This window comes from Lingula anatina, chromosome 1, assembly GCF_051362555.1.
Source record: "Lingula anatina isolate TDL-2025a chromosome 1, LinAna3.0, whole genome shotgun sequence".
NCBI classification, from domain to species: domain Eukaryota; kingdom Metazoa; phylum Brachiopoda; class Lingulata; order Lingulida; family Lingulidae; genus Lingula; species Lingula anatina.
In genome coordinates, this window is record NC_141767.1 from 22,749,460 (window position 1) to 22,762,087 (window position 12,628).

At 33.0% G+C, this 12,628-nt stretch overlaps 1 protein-coding gene across 1 annotated transcript; it reads left to right on the forward strand.

Moving 5' to 3' along the window:
• The first annotated feature begins 858 nt into the window (after positions 1–858).
• Positions 859–7,926, forward strand: LOC106176147 (extracellular signal-regulated kinase 2). The gene is made up of 12 exons (XM_013558401.3): positions 859–1,017; positions 1,761–1,859; positions 2,234–2,354; positions 3,020–3,150; positions 3,448–3,614; positions 3,939–4,078; positions 4,328–4,385; positions 4,620–4,860; positions 5,190–5,388; positions 5,572–5,675; positions 5,960–6,112; positions 6,299–7,926. Exons 1-12 carry the CDS (start codon positions 952–954, stop codon positions 6,485–6,487), a joined length of 1,668 nt encoding a protein of 555 aa, XP_013413855.2. The 5' UTR covers positions 859–951; the 3' UTR covers positions 6,488–7,926.
• The last annotated feature ends 4,702 nt before the right edge of the window (positions 7,927–12,628 follow it).

Below are 12,628 nucleotides of genomic sequence, written 5' to 3' on the forward strand. Positions count from 1 at the left end.
TGTCACTAAATTTTTACGTATTTTATTTATGTTTATAATTTTATTCTAATGCATTATAAACACTATGTGAAAATTATATTTAAAGAAAAAAAAATTTGAAGAAAGTTTTCACCAGAATTCATACAGAGCTGTGGCACTGCCCTAAAAATCTGTCTATGGGATGTTAGTGCTGGAAGGTCCATACACTGATGTATTAATATTACTGCATGAAAATATGAGACAACATTGAAGGAAAAAAAATTTGAAACAACATTGAATGAAAAAATAATTGCATGAAAGAATTGCATGAAAAATACTGCAAGAAAATATGAGACAACATTGAATGGAAAAAAGAATATTGCATGAATATGAAACATTGAATAACAAAAAATTCAATTGAATGAAAAATATAGCGGCAGACCCTCAACGCTGTTATACCCCATTGGCAATTACACATATCATGTCATAGATTATATAGCGTCATTAGCGATGACCTATTTATATACGACCTTCACATGCGCAATGCAAGTGCGTGGTGGACCTTAGACTTGAGTCTTGGAACTAACGTCGACCGATTTCATGTGCACCGCTGCTCGTAGTGCGCAAGCGTAATTTTTCGTCCAACTTCGGAATATTTCACGAATGCATCCGAAAATATTGTACCATGACAACAACACAAAATACACGAATAGCTCTTTCGTCACCATATAGTGTGTACGACTTTTTACTCGAATATATCCATGCGCAAAACGATGTTTTTAATGGAAAATGTATTTTTAAAATAAGAAAAAATGTATAACTGACATGATTTAATGAATAAGAAGTAGATATAAGCCCAATTTTTTGTGTTATTTATTTATTCCAACGTTTTTCAAAAAACTATTTTTCTTCATGAAAAATGCGAACTTAGTTGTTTTTATGTGTTGTTAGGTCGAAGCCGTTGTATGACGGAGACCTAGTGAAACTGAGAAAATGAGCTCAGAAATAGAGCCACACGTTACCAAAAAATATGAGGTGAAGAAGAGGCTAGGCAAAGGGGTAAGTGGTTTGCCTGATCCACTGGGTTAATTAAATACAGTTGGCAATAATTCGTTTTTTCCCGTCAATCTGGGAAGACCTCGCACATCGACCACACACGCATACCACATCGACCGTCTTGCACGTCATTCATTTTTTGTAAATATGTGCTGCTTTATTTGAAATGGGTGTAGTAATAACAAGCTGTTGTTTTCAGATATGTACTGAAAGTCTCACCTAATGCAGTTGCCAATTTGAGGGCGCATTTTAATTTTGATTTTCTATTAATGAGCGTTCTAAAATGTTCGAAATTTGAGGTAAATGACTGACGTGTTGTCCAGCTGTCGTGGACTACTAACAAACAGGGCGTTGTTTACTTTTAAAGGTGGCATTGCATCTAATATAATGAGATAAAAATACATATTCAGTACTCCTGACCTGAATTAGAAATAGATAAGGGATTGTTATTTATAATATAATTAGCATACAAAAAAGGTACATTAAAATATCATTCAATCAAATACAGTATGATGGGAGGGGGTGAAATTTATATTAACCCCTGAATGACATTTGGTATTTCTCCCCAAGGAATGAAAGAAAATAATGTGTTTCGTGTAAAACTATTATATGTATGACCCCGAAAAAGTTGTAATTCATGACCTATAAATACACCAGTAACTGAGTACTTGCTGCTAATTGAACACCACTACCTTGTAGCCTCTTCACCACATCTACCATTAAAGTCATTTGTATTTCATACCCAGGCATATGGTATAGTTTGGAAGGCTGTAGATAAAAGGACAGGAGAAGTGGTTGCCCTGAAGAAGATTTTTGATGCATTCCGCAATCAGACAGATGCACAGGTAGCTATAAATGCTGTATTTATTCTTTTTTTCTTTCTCAAATCTGATGGCATTATAGATTTTATGTAAATTAATAATTAGGTCAACCAATTTAACTAAGAATCTAAGGTACACATTTCAAGGTGAACTCACATGATGACTTCATTTTCATAGAATAAAGAGGTTCATACTACCAATGTACCCATTTATTTTTCTGTATTCGTGATTCATCTGTTTTGAATGCATTTTATATTAAAATGATGTTACTTAATTTGATGTTGGCAATTTGATTAGAAGAATTTGAATAAATATCTCTATGATATCTATATTAAAAGTGAATAATTTTATTTTAAGATATAAATAAAACTAAATTGTAAACATTACTTCCCTTTCAGAGAACTTTTAGGGAAATCATGTTTCTTCAAGAATTTGGAGATCATCCAAACATTGTAAAACTTCATAATGTAATGAAAGCTGAGAATGACAAAGATATCTATCTAGTATTTGAATTCATGGGTAAGTATTTTATGTAACTCTGTCAGAAGCTATGTGTTTTATCTATTGTGTATTTATTAGATCCTTTTTGAAAAGAGCTTGTCCTTGGCGATCTTTAGATTATGTGAGATCAATATTGTCTGATAAAAAGGGCCTGTCTCTAGAGGTTGATTATTTTTCACTCAGAATCCATGTAAACATTAAGACAATTGATTAAACATGCCCCTGTAGGCTGATTATTGATTTTATGTTGGTAGCAGAGTTCCTATGCTTATAACATGGCAATCATGTTTACATTTTGCAATTGCATATGGTCGGGATTTTTTTTCATTGTGATCTTGATGAACTAAAACAGTACTTGCCTTTTTCTATCATTTATTCTCCTTGTTTGGCTGTAATTTGTTGGAATATTGACCCAGGTTGTTACTTTGTGTACTGTTGGGAGTAGATCTAATTGTAAATATCTCCATTTTGCTTGGGAACAGTTTTATTTATGTGATTGATAACCATAGTTCTTTTCTTCTTATGTAATGCATAAAGCATATAGCATGACTGTCTCAGGTTGCAGTCCCAAAGGAATAATTTAAGAGATTTCCTGGAAGTCAGAATTGTTTTTTTTTTTTTTTTTTTTTTCTCCCTTTATTTCCTGTAGAATTCCAATGCAGCCTGTATGTATCTTGTTTCAGACACAGACCTGCATAATGTTATCAAGAAAGGAAATATCCTAAAAGACATTCACAAACGTTACATTATGTACCAGCTTTTAAAAGCAACCAAGTACATGCATTCTGGCAACGTCATACACAGGGACCAGAAGGTACAATTATTCTTTTAAGTTTTATATTTAAATGCTTCATATATCACTGCATGGTTTTATTGTTATTATCTTTGTTTTTAATTCAAGTTATGCATTTTTTTCTTTATTATTCAACAGACATCTAAGAGGAAACAAGTTATTCCATTTGTCATATTTTTTTACCATCTAGATTGATACTAATTATGATATGGAATTCATCTGTTTTACCTAAATGTCTGTGTATTTTTCTTTTAAAAAATCAGTTAAGTCAATCTGTATGTTCTAGACACGTTTTTTAATTTTCTTTTTACATTCCAGCCATCAAATGTTCTTCTGGATGGGGAATGCTTTGTGAAAGTTTGTGATTTTGGTCTGTCAAGGTCACTCACCCAGTTGGAAATGGACGAAGGGACAGATCCTAATCTCACAGAATATGTAGCAACACGGTGGTACAGAGCTCCGGAGATTCTTTTAGCTTCTCATAGGTGATTTCCTTTTTTTTTCATTTTTTGAGACATTCATCTGGGTTGTGACTGGGTTGCATTTCAGTTATAATGATTGAATGGACATAAATTTTATTTTGCAATGTTTATGAATGGACATAAATTTTATTTTGCAATGTTTATAAAATAAATTATTTGATTCATAAAATGTACTCATTATTTGACAATTAGTTCTCAGATATGTCACTAGATATTCAAAAATTATGAAAATTATATGTATCACTTCAGTATAAAATTACTTGTGTCATGATGATCATTCTTCCAAGGGTTTTCGAGCTATTTTATGTTTTGTGTTTTTTTTTTCAGATATACCAAAGGTGTTGATATGTGGAGCTTAGGTTGTATATTAGGGGAATTGTTATTAGGCAAACCCCTATTTCCAGGCAGTTCTACACTCAATCAGATTGAGAAAATTATGTCATCCATCACTCCTCCTTCTAAAAGTGGTAGGTTTTCAAAGCATTTTTATGACATGGCAATATTAAAATGGTTGGATTGAAAATGTTTGTCTAGTGTTTTTAACTTGTTCAGAAATTAATGTTTCTTTTAAGAAATGTTTTGTAAGTTTTTAGGAATCACAATCATGACTATTATTCTATTTATTTTCATTTTCATGGGGAAATGGCCATTACATAGAAAATGTTGAATTCTTGGCTTTCATTTTTTTCATTTTATAATCACTAATTCTTTTTCAGATATTGAAAGTTTAAAATCTGCATATGGTGCTTCCATCTTAGACAAAGCTGCAATAAGGTAAGAGTATTTGTCAATTCCTTCTAGAACATCTAGCATACAGTCTTTTTAATGTTTCATCTTTTTAAAATTTATTTTTACTTGAACTTTGTAAATTGTAGCCATATTAATTGTGTTAATGAAAAGTAAAGTTTCAGTGACAGTGGATAACAATAATAGCTATGACTTGTATAAATCAAATTGCAGTGGATATAAAAAAAACGTATTTTCATACTAACAATTTTCAATGAATAGACCCAAAAAGCCCATGGAAGACTTACTCCCAGATGCACCCAAAGATGCAATAGACCTACTGAAGAAACTACTGCACTTCAACCCAGACAAGAGACTTACTGCTGAGGAGGCTCTGAAGCATCCTTACGTGCAGAGATTTCACAGTCCAGAAGATGAGCTGGACATTGGTCGTGATGTTGTCCCCCCACTTAGTGATGATGTGCAACTAAGTGTTGAAGAGTACAGGAATAAACTGTATGAGGTTGGTTGCTTTGGTTGATTCTGTATAGAGTGTGTCATTTTCTATATCAGTATTTTACAGTCATAGACTTTGGATGATGTTAATGTGTTTTTTTTTTTAATCTACTGAGGCACTGCTGAGGTTGATATACCTTTTCTGACGTCTGCAAAACAAGAGATTGACTGAAATGTTTTCATATAATTTTATTTTCATTGAAGTATGTTTCCTTTTTTATAATATATAATTCCTATGATACAGTTTTTGCAAGAGAAATATGAGCACTGAATCTTATTTTCATGTCTTTATTTATCATGAAAGTCTGATATTTGATTGTAAGCACTCCTTTTTAGATGATAATGGAAAAGAAAGCAGAGAGAAGAAAGAAAAGAAAAGAAGAAGAAGAGAGCAAGGTTCAGAAGGAGCAGGTGCCTCCCAGTGAGCCACTATCATCACAAGCCAATGGTTATCTAAGTAATGGTGCTTCTCCCAAAGTTGCAACTCCAGTGACAGTGAGACCTGCACAGCCCCAGACTACACAGCCAGCACCAGGTATGCTTTAATATTAGAAATATTCTTTTTTTAAATGAATTTGTACTTATTTATTATTATTATTATTATTATTATTATTATTATTATTATTATTATACTGCAAATTTTCACTGTAAAGATTCAGTATAGTTGTTACCATTGATTGTTTCTATTTTTTGATGTTATTTTCAATGCTATCTTCAGTTGTGGCATTTGGAAGAACTACCCATCCTAATCCACCCCAGTCCCAAGTTAAGAAAGCATTACCCAGACAGAGGAGCTACGAAAATGTGCATGGAGGAGAAAAGGTGAGCAGATCTATGGTTTTGGCTGAGGGTAGATGGGGATGCATCAGCAAATAAAAAAGTTTATAGATATTGATAATTATTTATTGATGTTAACTTCACCAAGTATTTGGTGACACTTTTTTTGTGGTACATGTTAGGGCTAAAGGTTGAAAGAAATCTGAAAGATTTATATTATATTCCAATTTTTCTCACTTTTTTAATGAATGATTTGTCTTATGTGACGATCTTTATATTAATTTAATTTAATTTAACATATTCATAGCAAATCACAACTTGAATTTCAGGGTGACTCTCCAAATGTAAAGAAGGAGAGACAGGGATCTGCCCCAGCAGCAGGAAGGCATGCCAGGACCACGTCTGCTGGGATGTTCAGGAGTAATAACCCCATTATCACCAGAGATGACAAGACAGGACTCGCAATCTCTAGCTCAAGAATTGTAAGTAGATTTTTTCCTTACGAAATTTCATGTTTATTTTTCATTTCATTTTACTATATACAATGAGGTTGTTTTGAATCTAATGTTGAGTTCAAATAGAAAACAACAGATTGCTTCTATTTGGAAAAATGTGTGATAAAAATTTTCATTCTTTTTTTATCAAGAAATTTTTTTTTTTCCACACAGGTTCCAGGGCAAAGGCCATCTTCGGCCAAAGAGGGGCAGCGTACCAAGCCTTCCTTTGGTAGAAAGCAGTTTGACAATGTGAGGAACAACCCATCTCATGGCCACACAAAGGCTGCCTTCGGGAGCTATACACAGAATTTTGGAACCATTTCCAACAAGGCTTTGTCAACTCTGAAGAGTAATTGGTGATGTCAGACTTACTGGTAACATGAAAAGGTGGAAAAAATTAATAGCATGCACTCATTTAAACAAAGTGTTTGAAGCCCTGTTGTGGTCTGTCCATGCACAGGTGTATGCTTGCCTCTACTGTACAAAGGCAATATAAAAGCTCATTTATGGTATAATACAAGCTGAGCCTATGTTGTTTGATGAGGAGTATGTTCCACACTATGCATACAGTATTATTTATCAACAAAAAAAGTCCTTCTTGAGGAATATCCTCAAAAGACAAGCCAGATTTGGACCATTTTTCAAACTGAAATTGAGTCCTCAGTGGTGCCACATAAAAGCATCTAGCCAAGACAGTTTGTGCAAATAATGCATATTATAACGTTATAATGCAGATTAAACATTATAATGAGATACATGCTTCTATGGTGGTAGTGCACTTGCTTTTGAATAAGTGACTTAGTGACAACATTCAAATTTTATACTACAAGATCACTTTGCTGATTACTTGTGAAACAGTAGGAGATAGCACTTAGCATTAAAGATACACAGTATGTATGGTTGAATCTCATGTTCCTTAATGCAAAATTTAAATGAGGTCCATTTCCATTTTCTTTTTTTATGAAACTAGCTGTTGCAAACAATTTGTAAATAGGTAAACAAGTAAGTGGAGGTTCCTTTTGACTCAAAGATTAAAAAAAAAGTCAGATGCAAAGATTTATATATCTAGACTATTTTTGTCAATTAATTAATTAATTAATTAATTTATTTATTTATTTATTGTCAAACAGTAGTCTTTTTTTTTACATTGAATTGCCAGGTAAGGATAGTCTGTGGCAATTTGTAGCATACTGTAAATTCATGGCTCAACTGATAGAACATGTATTTTTTTTTCTCTGTATGAAAAGGTGTGCTTTTACATGGAAGACTGCAAAGTCAAATTTAGTTGTCCAGATAACTATGTGATTGATATACTCTATTTTATGTGTAAACAGTTCTATATCTTGATTTGCTTACATTGATTTTTTAACATGTAAATGTGATTTATTCTCTTATTCATATTATGTGAGGTATCCAATATTTTATTCTTATAATTGGGTCTATAATCAACTATATCCGTCCAATTAGAATTTATCTGGTTTTTATCATGTAGGTGTAAGTGTCAAGGTCTGATTAATGATATTTGGATGTGACTAACATTCCATTTATCTTCTTTTATTCCATCCATGCAATTTCTATGGTCAAATAAAAATCATATAATATTATTTACTTAACAGAATTCCATATGAACTATTTAATTTTTGCCTTCATCTCATTGCATCTAAATTGTGAGAAAATATATATAATAGAATGGATGAAACTGTTTATGATGAAGTTAGTGTGGTTTTATCATGTTTATTATATAGATATTATAATGTACAAACTGTACCTGCAACGAAGAAATAAAGTGTTTGATGATATCCCATTTGTTTTGTTGATGTGAGTCTGATAAATGAAATAATTAGGAAAAAGGGAAGTTAATATGCCTAATTAATTGACGTAATGTTATTCGGTGAAAAAATATTTGCCTTACTGTACAATTCAAATTTTAAATTTTTTTCCCGTAGCATTAATTTACTGCGGCATTCCCAAAACGGTGACTTGTTCCTTATAACTGATAGAATCGTGGCAATTCGAAATTTGATCAAAATTAGCATTAATGATGACAGGGATGTGATGTAAAATATTTTTGTAAAGGTATTTTTTCTGTTTCATCTTTTTATGATTATTGGTCGAACCGGGGTCAAATGTTTCACGAACAATGCGATATGCATGTATGCCGCGTCATTTAACCCACAGGAAATAAGATGTAAGACAAAGCTGTTGATTATATTTTATTTGAAAAAAAATGGACCATACAACAGATAACACGTAAGATGTTTTCAACATTATAAAACGTACCATTTTCATCCATAAAATATCAAGAATGCAGCCAAAACCATTCCATCTATTGATTACTTTAGGTAAAGTTTTAGAATAAGGAAATGAATATACAACTGTAAAATTCAATTCTTACAGTCGGTTACCGGATTACTGAACCCAGAACGAGGCTCTCATTTTGGACTAGGGTAAAACATTGGCTTGCGCCCATAACTCTCAATGTTAAATTGGTGAACTTTGATCGTTCATATCAAGCAGACCAGAGGACAATTACTAGTGACAACCACTTGGTTATATTCACTAGGGTTTTTAGCGTCAGTCAATGGACCTCAGGAGGATTTTCTAGAGCTAATGGTGATTTTATCAGCGATAATACCAACACTCCTCCATGGCCAACGGGCTGCAATTTCAGTTTACACCAGATGCATGTTGTAATAGGTATATTTTATCGTTTGTATCAAGTATATCTGTGAACAAATACGCGTGACAACTGTTTGTTGCTATTCACTTAAGCATTTAGCTCAGGGAAATGGCCATCAAAAGGATTTTCTAGCGTCAGTGGCGACTTTATCAACGATGGTGGTGTACTATTTTTAAAGCAATTTTTCCTACTGGAACACTATGACGTATACGCACCCAGTTCATTAATATACAGTCAGAATTCTTGTATAATAAAATCATTATCTAAACAAAGAAAACTATTATATTCATATCGCTTTTAGAGGTCTCAGTTTGAAAGATTTGATAAGCAAGCTAGAAAAAGGGGCTTGGGTAGCACTGCTAAGTCCTGTCGTGTTCAAAGCAGGTGTCTCAAGTAATGCAATTAATGTGCTTTCAAAAAGAATTTTAATTTGTCACTGCTGTGTTTTTCATTAAAATTTATTTTTCTACTGTTGTCTGGATTATGTTTGAAGAGACTATGAAATACTTTTTCAGCTTTTATAATTTCTGCAAAAACGTAAAAAATTTCATTAGAGGCCTGCCAAAATTATTTTTCATAAATAGATTCATCCATAATTATCCAATTAAACAAAAAGTTTTGAATGAAAGCCTCACTTAAATCTTTATAAGTTGTCAAAATCTACAAATCATTTTTGACTCTGATGCTAAATGAAGTTCATGGTGTTTTTTTTTTAGAAAATAATATAAATTCATAAGGTAGTGATTTCATTTTCATTTTTAGAACATCAGACTCAATATCACAATACAAAGTACTATCTATAAAAATCTGAATTGAATGCATATTTAACCGTCATAAATCACTTTGAATTCTTAAACAAAATGCAAAATGAAAGATACAATAAACTTGTTGACTTTAAATTTACATTTTATTTCTATCTATAAGGTATGTAAGAAAGGGGTTATAAAATTCCTTGACATATGCTGTAAAGTTGCATTCTGAATTAACATTTGTACGGTAAAAATGAATTAGAATTTCTATGATATACAACACTTAAGCAAATATAACAGTAGTGTCCAATCCATAACAATAATTTGATTGCTGAGTGTTTTTTCTAATTGCATGGGTTAATAGATTTTACTCAGCAAACAGCTCCACCCGCTTGTTTCTTCCAGTTCATATACTGGAGTATGTGCATTGATAGCCTTTCTTGCGTTCTATCCTCTTGATGAAAGTGTGCAACATCACAAAGAAAAAGTATTACTTATCTGTTCCAATAGCACATTATTGCCATTTACACACTTCATAGTACAATAATTAAATGATTTATTTAGTATGTAAAATTTTTATTCTGTCCATGATCTCAATTCTGTCTGCAGCAACATGGGTATTAAAAATTACTAGAAAAATTTGTTCATATTCTCAAAATGGCAACATGCCTCATGTACTTTCAGTAATAAAATCAGACTAGTAAATTGTCATTAGAGCTTTCTTTCAGCTCCCCTTTTCAAAGACAAATACAATGACCACACCTGTGAAGATCATATCTGTTTTAGTTCTATTTGCTACAATGACACCAACTGATAAGATCACTTTCTTCCAATTAAACCACCTCAAAGGGCTCTATGATTGTTTGAGGATCCAGGTAAGTTCTGTTCAATCGCTGTCAGTAGACAGATTCATCCGATAACAAAGCCATTGGAACTTCTTACCTGAAAAACAATCAGAACTGTAACTGCAGCTCATATAATTACAGTGTAAGAGAGGTGCATTTCAATCGCTGATAAAATCGGCATCAATGCTAGAAAAGGTCCTATATGGCCATTTCCTGACACTAAATACCTATGTTGATATAATTAAACAGTTGTCAAGTTTAATTATCTACCGGTGTGAGAGATACAGACGATCAAAGTTGATCATTTTAACATGGGGAGTAATGGAGCTTACAGATTGTTTTACCCTAGTCCGGGCGTGGCGGCCATTTTGTGACGTCATGCCGACTGTAAGAATCACCTCACATGTGTTTTGCCATCCTCTACTCCAGTTCGACAACAATATGATGTGAGTTCAATATATCCACCACTTTAGACGAGTTCTGTGGTCAAGAAAAATGTATTTCCAACCAAGGGAACTGGAGTCCAAGGAGATCTCGTGTGACGTAATAACACTCAGCGTTGGCTGTTGTGACGAATGTTAGGACACTTCATTATGATGCGATGACGACGAACGACCAATCAGAGATAAAAGATGGCCCAGCAACTGCATCCCATAGTACCGCGCCATTTTCAAGAAATAAGGTTAAGTGAAGGAGAGCGAGGAAAATGGGATTGTAACGTAACTTTTTCTACCTGAATTTATTTCTGTTATTTTTTCTTTATAGAATACTAAAAGGGGATTTTTTAATATATTTAGGACTGGATTCGCTTTGTCCTGGTAGTTAGCAAACATCTTTTTTTTTTCGGGTGGGGGAGGGGGTTAATATTTCACGATAATTTTGGTTTAGGAATTTTTGGTTTTGGTTTATTATAAAGAAACTTGATTTTGAGGTCTTATATAATACTGTATCAGCATTTGTGATAGCCCAAAACGTCAATACGGTGTTTGGATCAATGCGATTTTTATATTGGGCTGTGCAATGACCACGAAGACTATTTTTTGTTTTGTTTCATCTTAATAATTTTGATTATTGATCTAACCGGGTTCAAATCTGTATTTCACGAACAATACACTGTGCATATCCTGTGTGATTTCACCATAGGCCTAAAGGAAAGGTTGTAAGACAAAATCGTTGAGGATATCTTAGTAATTTGAAACAAATTGACCTTCCAACAGATAACAAGTACACGTACGGTGTGATCAACATTATAAAACCTACTGTTCTCACCAATAAAAAATCAAGAATGCAAACGCAACCATATCATCTCTTGATTACTTAAGATATTGTTTTAGAAAAAGGAAATGAATATAAAAACCAATCTACTCACGACCTTACCATCCTCTACTTCAGTTCGACAATAATACATATATGATGCGATAGAAGACCAATATGCTTATCCACCACTTTAGTTTCACAGAGTTTTGTAGTAAAAAAAAAAGGGTTGTATTTCCAACCAAGGAAACTGGATTCCAAGGAGATCTCGTGAGACGTAATAATCAATCGACGTCGGCTGGTGTGACGAAACCTAGCTCTGACGACACTTCATTTATGACGATGACGATAAACGAACAATCATAAAAACATTGCCTAGCAACTGCATCCCATAGTGCCGCGCCATTTTCAAGAAATGAGGTAAGTGAAGGAAAGCGACGAAAATAAGATTTTGACGTGTTATTTTTGATCCACAACAGAATAATAAAATCGGCCATCTGAATATACTTAGGGCAAGATTTGCTTTGTAGTTATCAAACACCAATTTTTGGAGGGGGCGAAGGGGGAGATTTTTATTATGTTGATTTTTTTTTTTTTTTTTTTTTTTTTTTTTTTGAGGAAACTTGATTTTGAGGTTGCAAATGAAACTCCATTATATCAGCATTTTTGTTGTTAGACTGAAACGGCTATACGGTGTCTGAAGTAAAACGATTTTTTAAATAGGACTGTGAATAACATGACGACTTCAAAGAAGTTAGTTTTTTTAAAAATCTGCATATGTAAATTCGTTTATTTTAAGAAAACAATTGTCTCATATTTTAAGACATAAACAAAAGGAGTGGGTTTGACCATTAACGCCTATGTATGATCATGTATGATGGGTTCAAGCTTATTCACAGCACCACCAATAAGTTTTACTGACCCGCGGCAAGTAAAAAATGGAAACCAGGGAGGTAGCGAAAACGTAACAATC

Excerpts from the sequence above, each read along its gene's own strand:
- LOC106176147 (XM_013558401.3), top strand. The coding sequence starts at position 952 with ATGAGCTCAGAAATAGAGCCACACGTTACCAAAAAATATGAGGTGAAG. Across the intron at positions 4,079-4,327 it reads CACTCCTCCTTCTAAAAGTG|ATATTGAAAGTTTAAAATCT; the intron begins GTAGGTTTTCAA and ends ATTCTTTTTCAG. Across the intron at positions 4,861-5,189 it reads ACAGGAATAAACTGTATGAG|ATGATAATGGAAAAGAAAGC; the intron begins GTTGGTTGCTTT and ends ACTCCTTTTTAG.